Source organism: Salmo salar, chromosome ssa09 (genome assembly GCF_905237065.1).
Source record: "Salmo salar chromosome ssa09, Ssal_v3.1, whole genome shotgun sequence".
Lineage (NCBI taxonomy): Eukaryota > Metazoa > Chordata > Actinopteri > Salmoniformes > Salmonidae > Salmo > Salmo salar.
Window position 1 is genome coordinate 74,146,353 of NC_059450.1, and position 7,960 is coordinate 74,154,312.

The 7,960-nt window shown below is 49.0% G+C and overlaps 1 protein-coding gene across 1 annotated transcript; it reads left to right on the top strand.

Annotated features, from left to right (window-relative positions):
• Positions 1 to 256: 256 nt before the first annotated feature.
• hrh2a (histamine receptor H2a) lies at positions 257 to 4,440 on the top strand. Its single transcript, XM_014212571.2, has 3 exons — positions 257 to 2,332; positions 2,568 to 2,687; positions 2,764 to 4,440. Exons 1-2 carry the CDS (start codon positions 1,318 to 1,320, stop codon positions 2,621 to 2,623), a joined length of 1,071 nt encoding a protein of 356 aa, XP_014068046.2. The 5' UTR covers positions 257 to 1,317; the 3' UTR covers positions 2,624 to 2,687; positions 2,764 to 4,440.
• The last annotated feature ends 3,520 nt before the right edge of the window (positions 4,441 to 7,960 follow it).

The window sequence follows — 7,960 nt, forward strand, 5'->3', positions numbered from 1 at the left end:
GACCTCTCCATCCTGACCTCTCCATCCTGACCTCTCCATCCTGACCTCTCCATCCTGACCTCTCCATCCAGACCTCTCCATCCTGACCTCTCCATCCTGACCTCTCCATCCAGACCATCCAGACCTCTCCATCCAGACCTCTCCATCCAGACCTCTCCATCCAGACCTCTCCATCCAGACCTCTCCATCCTGAGCTCTCCATCCAGACCTCTCCATCCAGACCTCTATCCAGACCTCTCCATCCAGACCATCCAGACCTCTCCATCCTGACCTCTCCATCCAGACCATCCAGACCTCTCCATCCAGACCTCTCCATCCAGACCTCTCCATCCATCCAGACCTCTCCATCCAGACCTCTCCATCCAGACAACATATACACTCAAATAGATGTGAAATATGCCCAAAGGAAAATAGCTCAAACACACAGATAAATGTCCATCTACGCACATTGGTATGGATATAGACACACCCAGATAAGTATTATCTGAAAGAGACTGGACTGAGTTGTTGTTGTAGGACAGGGGTTGGGGCTGGGACTGGGTGTAAGTGAGGGGTTAGGGTTGGGACTGGATGTAAGTGAGGGGTTGGGGCTGGGACTGGGTGTAAGTGAGGGGTTAGGGTTGGGACTGGGTGTAAGTGAGGGGTTAGGGTTGAGACTGGGTGTAAGTGAGGGGTTAGGGTTGAGACTGGGTGTAAGTGAGGGGTTGGGACTGGGTATAAGTGAGGGGTTAGGGTTGAGACTGGGTGTAAGTGAGGGGTTAGGGTTGAGACTAGGTGTAAGTGAGGTGTTGGGACTGGGTATAAGTGAGGGGTTAGGGTTGAGACTGGGTGTGAGGGGTTAGGGTTGAGACTGGGTGTAGGGCAGGGGTTAGGGTTGAGACTGGGTGTCAGTGAGGGGTTAGGGTTGGGACTGGGTGTAAGTGAGGGGTTAAGGTAGGGACCGGATGTAAATGAGGGGTTAGGGTTGAGACTGGGTGTAGGGCAGGGGTTAGGGTTGAGACTGGGTGTCAGTGAGGGGTTAGGGTTGGGACTGGGTGTCAGTGAGGGGTTAAAGTTGAGACTGGGTGTAGGGCAGGGGTTGGGGCTGGGACTGGGTGTAAGTGAGGGGTTAGGGTTGGGACTGGGTGTAAGTGAGGGGTTAAGGTAGGGACCGGATGTAAATGAGGGGTTAGGGTTGAGACTGGGTGTAAATGAGGGGTTAGGGTAGGGACTAGGTGTAAGACAGAGGTTAGGGTTGGGACTGGGTGTAGGACAGGGGTTAGGGTAGGGACTAGGTGTAGGACAGGGGCTAGGGTTGGGAATAGGACTTCAGTAAGGATGCTGTCTGTGGTGATACTAGGTGTGAGCCTGTCCTTGCTCATTCTGCTGACGGTGTTTGGCAATGTCCTGGTATGTCTGGCTGTCTGTGCCACACGACGTCTCCGCTGCCTCACCAACTGTTTCATCGTCTCCCTGGCCATCACTGACCTGCTGCTTGGCATGCTGGTCCTGCCCTTCTCTGCCCTCCTCCAGCTCAGCGATTGGCCGCTGGGGCCGACCCTCTGCAACATCTACATCTCATTGGATGTTATGTTATGCACTGCCTCCATCCTCACCCTATTGGCCATCAGCGTGGACCGCTACCTGGCTGTGACCGCGCCCCTTAGATACTCGTCGCTGGTGTTGCCGAGGGGGGTAGCCATAACGATGGCTTCGGTGTGGGCGGTGTCGCTGGGGGTGTCGTTCCTACCGATCCACCTGGGCTGGAACACTGTGGATGGCAGTGTGCAGAACCGCGGCCCGGGAGAGGAGAGGGAGTGTAAGTTTGAGCTGAACCCGTCGTACGCTGCGGTGGACGCCTCCTTAACCTTTTACCTCCCCCTGCTGATCATGTGCTGGAACTACCTCCGCATCCTCCGCATCGCCCGGGCCCAGGCCAGACGCATCATCCATGCACGACCCAACCTCAACAACAACAGCCCCTCGTCAGCCCCTCGTCAACTCACCTCAGTAACAGCGGTGGCTCTACGGGAACACAAAGCCACAGTGACTCTAGCAGCAGTGATCGGAGCGTTCATGGTGTGCTGGTTCCCCTACTTCACCCTGTTTACTATCATGGGTCTGAGGATGCAGGACTACCCAGCAGCCTACCCTGTGGTGCTGTGGCTGGGATACATCAACTCAGCTCTGAACCCTTTTCTCTACGCTGCCCTCAACAGAGACTTTAGGTCCGCCTACGCTCGCCTGCTGCGCTGTTGTTACTACGGATACGGCAGAGGGAGGGGTGGGCCAGCGTCGCCCCACAACACAACCACGACGTGTAAAAGGAACAAGGGGAAAGACAACACACACGGTGACGGAACATACACAATCACTCATATCAACTCCAAAATATTGTATTTTCTCATGTCTAGCGAGTTAGGTCAATGGTGAGCCTGTGTGCACAGAATAGCCAACTCTGGTCTTCTGGTCTTGTATCCCTCTCAGGTCTGTCGCCAACTAGTGAGCAAAAACAAGTACAGATAAAATCACCTGTCTATTTATCTGTAGCCTATTATAAAACTGTCATTCTAAATCCTGTGTGTCAGATCGCGCTGACCCTGTGTCTATCTGTGAGGAGAATTCAGTGTCCTACCAGTCCTGAAAGCTGAGCCCAGGACCAGCCAACTAAACTCAGACACCCAGGGGATCAATCACATCACAGACAGGTAAGACATCTAAAAATGATTCATGAGTTTATAAAAGGTTCATAAAAGTGATCCACTTCTCTATGTTCTCCCCCAGGACACTGGGAGTCGTCTAAAATATCACGGACAATCTGCAACAAGGAACACCGGGGACCTTTAACCGCAGAACTAGATTGAGACTTTATTTCTATCACTTCAGCCAATAAGCAGTGACTGGGGAAGCCCACATGTCACTTTGTTCTGGAACACTGATACCTGGAAAGTAATGTCATTGGACAGACAGACAGACAGACAGACAGACTGACTGACTGACTGACTGACTGACTGACTGACTGACTGACTGACTGACTGACTGACTGACTGACTGACTGACTGACTGACTGACTGACTGACTGACTGACTGACTGACTGACTAAAACTCTCGTCCCAGACTAGTGGTGAACTCCAAACTCTGGTGTTATTCACCTGAACCTGACTGTGATCTTCCAATGAAGCAGATAGTTATGCCCTCTAGTGATGGAATATAGTATTACAACCTGACAAGGAGACGAGACTCCGGCAATTATCTATTAAAACAATCACTGTTCTGAGAGAAAATGATTTCAAATATGTGAGAGTGTTTCATCTGTATGAGGAACTGTTTAACTGTGCAGCTATATGGGTCATCCACTAGGTACTTTGAATTTGAGTACACAGTACGTACATGCAGCCTACTGGACTGAAACATGCCCCAGAACGTCTTGGGATCTGATATTTGTCACGTCTAAACAACAGTGCAATCTAGGTTTTTGTAAGGTTGTGAAGGTAGGCCACCTACGACCAGGGAGGGTACTGAACGCTGGTGGTGGAGTGGTAGAATAAATAGCATTTACCAGTAGTCATGGATTCCAATAATATCGTGCCATTTATTTTCTCCAGGAGCTATCTTATGGTAGTCGTGGGAACGTTGCCCAGGGACAGTGGTTGCAAATTAGCCGGCTAGCTAAAACCGGCAATTTTACTAAAACGTTGATTAATGTGCCTGTCCCTGTTAAAAAAATTATAAACTCAAATTCAAACAAAAGTTATGAAAAGGAAGAGTCAAGTTCTTGAAAAACATACATAACTTGGTTTTCAGGATGAAAGGGACTAAGTCCAGGTTTATGTAGATCCTGAAGAAATGTGGCATTGTGCCAATCTGCACACTTCAACTGCCAATAAACAAGCAGCAAAGAGCTGGCACTTCTCCTCTAGTATAACTGCAGTCACACAAATGTAATGTATAAGTGCAGTCACACAAATGTAATGTGCCTTCCGCCACCTACTGGAGAAAAAGTGTTGACTTCACACAAAATACAAAAATAGATACTGTACATCAATTCTATTCCGCTGCATCCGTCACAGTCCAAATCACATCCCTACACAGGATCAGAGGCCTGACAGGGCGGTACTTTCATTGACAGGATTCCATGTATTTCCTCTGCTGTCAAATCCCTGAGTCCCCACATAACACAAAAATCCCCATAGAAATCCGTCAGTTTGGACGCATGTCAATCTACCACATCAGCCGATGTCACACTTCTGTATCTGCGGTGAAAGGTGACAGAGCTAGAGAGCGCGATTTGTCAGTCCATGAGACATCCCGATCATTGGTCTTCTCACAAAATCGTCTGCAGCATCCAAATCAAATCAAATCAAATGTATTTATATAGCCCTTCTTACATCAGCTGATATCACAAAGTGCTGTACAGAAACCCAGCCTAAAACCCCAAACAGCAAGCAATGCAGGTGTAGAAGCACGGTGGCTAGGAAAAACTCCCTAGAAAGGCCAAAACCTAGGAAGAAACCTAGAGAGGAACCAGGCTATGAGGGGTGGCCAGTCCTCTTCTGGCTGTGCCGGGTGGAGATTATAACAGCACATGGCCTAGATGTTCAAATGTTCATAAATGACCAGCATTGTCAAATAATAATAATCATAGTAGTTGTCGAGGGTGCAACAAGTCAGTAACACAAGAGTAAGTGTCAGTTGGCTTTTTCATAGCCGATCTTTGAGAGTATCTCTACCGATCCTGCTGTCTCTAGAGAGTAGCACGTCCGGTGAACAGGTCAGGGTTCCATAGCTGCAGGCAGAACAGTTGGAACTGGAGCAGCAGCACGGCCAGGTGAACTGGGGACAGCAATGAGTCATCAAGCCAGGTAGTCCTGAGGCATGGTCCTAGGGCTCAGGTCCTCCGAGAGAGAGAAAGAAAGAAAGAGAAAGAGAGAATTAGAGAGCATATTTAAATTCACACAGGACACCGGAAAAGACAAGAGAAATACTCCAGATGTGACAGACTACTGCAGCATAAATACTGGAGGAGGGGTCAGGAGACACTGTGTCAGGAGACACTGTGGCCTCATCCGATGAAACCCCCCGGACAGGGCCAAACAGGTAGGATATAACCCCACCCACTTTGCCAAAGCACAGCCTCCATACCACTGGAGAGATATCTCCAACCACCAACATACCATCCCGGGACAAGGCCGAGTATAGCCCACAAAGATCTCCGCCACGGCACAGCCCAAGGGGGGGCGCCAACCCAGACAGGAAGACAGTTTGGCCTCACAAGACTTGTCTGAAGGTCCCCTGTACCAGTTGAAAAAATTAATAGTAGTATATATGGAGACTGTTTAGTGCCAAATATAAAGGGTTAAAATACATTTCCTGATCTTTCTTGTATCTCTCAGATATAGGACAGACACTTCAGAACAAACTTCCTTTAGATTTTTTGGGGACTATTTGTTGTTCAATGTAGTGAATATGTTATTAAATGTGTTTGTAATAGCAGAAAGGCCAAATGTTTTTTTTATGAATAATATACTGCTCAAAAAAATAAAGGGAACACTTAAACAACACATCCTAGATCTGAATGAAAGAAATAATCTTATTAAATACTTTTTTCTTTACATAGTTGAATGTGCCTACAAAAAAAATCACACAAAAATAATCAATGGAAATCCAATTTATCAACCCATGGACGTCTGGATTTGGAGTCACACTCAAAATTAAAGTGGAAAACCACACTACAGGCTGATCCAACTTTGATGTAATGTCCTTAAAACAAGTCAAAATGAGGCTCAGTAGTGTGTGGCCTCCACGTGCCTGTATGACCTCCCTACAACGCCTGGGCATGCTCCTGATGAGGTGGCGGATGGTCTCCTGAGGGATCTCCTCCCAGACCTGGACTAAAGCATCCGCCAAGTCCTGGACAGTCTGTGGTGCAACGTGGCGTTGGTGGATGGAGCGAGACATGATGTCCCAGATGTGCTCAATTGGATTCAGGTCTGGGGAACGGGCGGGCCAGTCCATAGCATCAATGCCTTCCTCTTGCAGGAACTGCTGACACACTCCAGCCACATGAGGTCTAGCATTGTCTTGCATTAGGAGGAACCCAGGGCCAACCGCACCAGCATATGGTCTCACAAGGGGTCTGAGGATCTCATCTCGGTACCTAATGGCAGTCAGGCTACCTCTGGCGAGCACATGGAGGGCTGTGCGGCCCCCCAAAGAAATGCCACCCCACACCATGACTGACCCACCGCCAAACCGGTCATGCTGGAGGATGTTGCAGGCAGCAGAACGTTCTCCACGGCGTCTCCAGACTCTGTCACGTCTGTCACGTGCTCAGTGTGAACCTGCTATCATCTGTGAAGAGCACAGGGCGCCAGTGGCGAATTTGCCAATCTTGGTGTTCTCTGGCAAATGCCAAACATCCTGCACGGTGTTGGGCTGTAAGCACAACCCCCACCTGTGGATGTCGGGCCCTCATACCACCCTCATGGAGTCTGTTTCTGACCGTTTGAGCAGACACATGCACATTTGTGGCCTGCTGGAGGTCATTTTGCAGGGCTCTGGCAGTGCTTCTCCTGCTCCTCCTTGCACAAAGGCGGAGGTAGCGGTCCTGCTGCTGGGTTGTTGCCCTCCTACGGCCTCCTCCACGTCTCCTGATGTACTGGCCTGTCTCCTGGGTGCGCCTCCATGCTCTGGACACTACGCTGACAGACACAGCAAACCTTCTTGCCACAGCTCGCATTGATGTGCCATCCTGGATGAGCTGCACTACCTGAGCCACTTGTGTGGGTTGTAGACTCCGTCTCATGCTACCACTAGAGTGAAAGCACCGCCAGCATTCAAAAGTGACCAAAACATCAGCCAGGAAGCATAGGAACTGAGAAGTGGTCTGTGGTTACCACCTGCAGAACCACTCCTTTATTGGGGGTGTCTTGCTAATTGCCTATAATTTCCACCTGTTGTCTATTCCATTTGCACAACAGCATGTGAAATGTATTGTCAATCAGTGTTGCTTCCTAAGTGGACAGTTTGATTTCACAGAAGTGTGATAGACTTGGAGTTACATTGTGTTGTTTAAGTGTTCCCTTTATTTTTTTGAGCAGTGTATATGTATTTTTAATACTTCAAGGGGTTTTAAAATTCTAAATCGAATAGCTAAATGATCCTTGGTATGACCTTAAAACAATTCCAAATAGCTTAGTAGAACCACTCCATCCACTATACAGGTCAGTCGGTATACACCGACCACTCCATCCACTATACAGGGCAGTCGGTATACACCGACCACTCCATCCACTATACAGGGCAGTCGGTATACACCGACCACTCCATCCACTATACAGGGCAGTCGGTATACACCGACCACTCCATCCACTATACAGGTCAGTCGGTATACACCGACCACTCCATCCACTATATAGGTCAGTCGGTATACACCGACCACTCCATCCACTATACAGGTCAGTCGGTATACACCGACCACTCCATCCACTATACAGGTCAGTCGGTATACACCGACCACTCCATCCACTATACAGGTCAGTCGGTATACACCGACCACTCCATCCACTATACAGGTCAGTCGGTATACACCGACCACTCCATCCACTATACAGGTCAGTCGGTATACACCGACCACTCCATCTACTTCTTCAGTTATATCCTTCACACTCACTTCTAGCGCCACCCCAGAGACAACCCCGTTGATAGACGCCCTGCTTCGAAGACCCACACAGCACACATTCCAATCCGATATCTTTTGGAGGAGCAAAGCACCCTCCCTCTGCTCCTCAGAATAAGCCCACTTCTTGTTTTTCTCACTGATGCAACCTCATCCAACAGATCTAGGATGTTCACAGAGACATCAAACAGATCCCCCAGGTATCTCCTTCCTATGGAACGCCGCTTGGGTCTTTGCGTGTCAAATAAGCTTGTTGACCAATCAGGACCTGAATATGACTGCACGTCACATAATGATTTAACA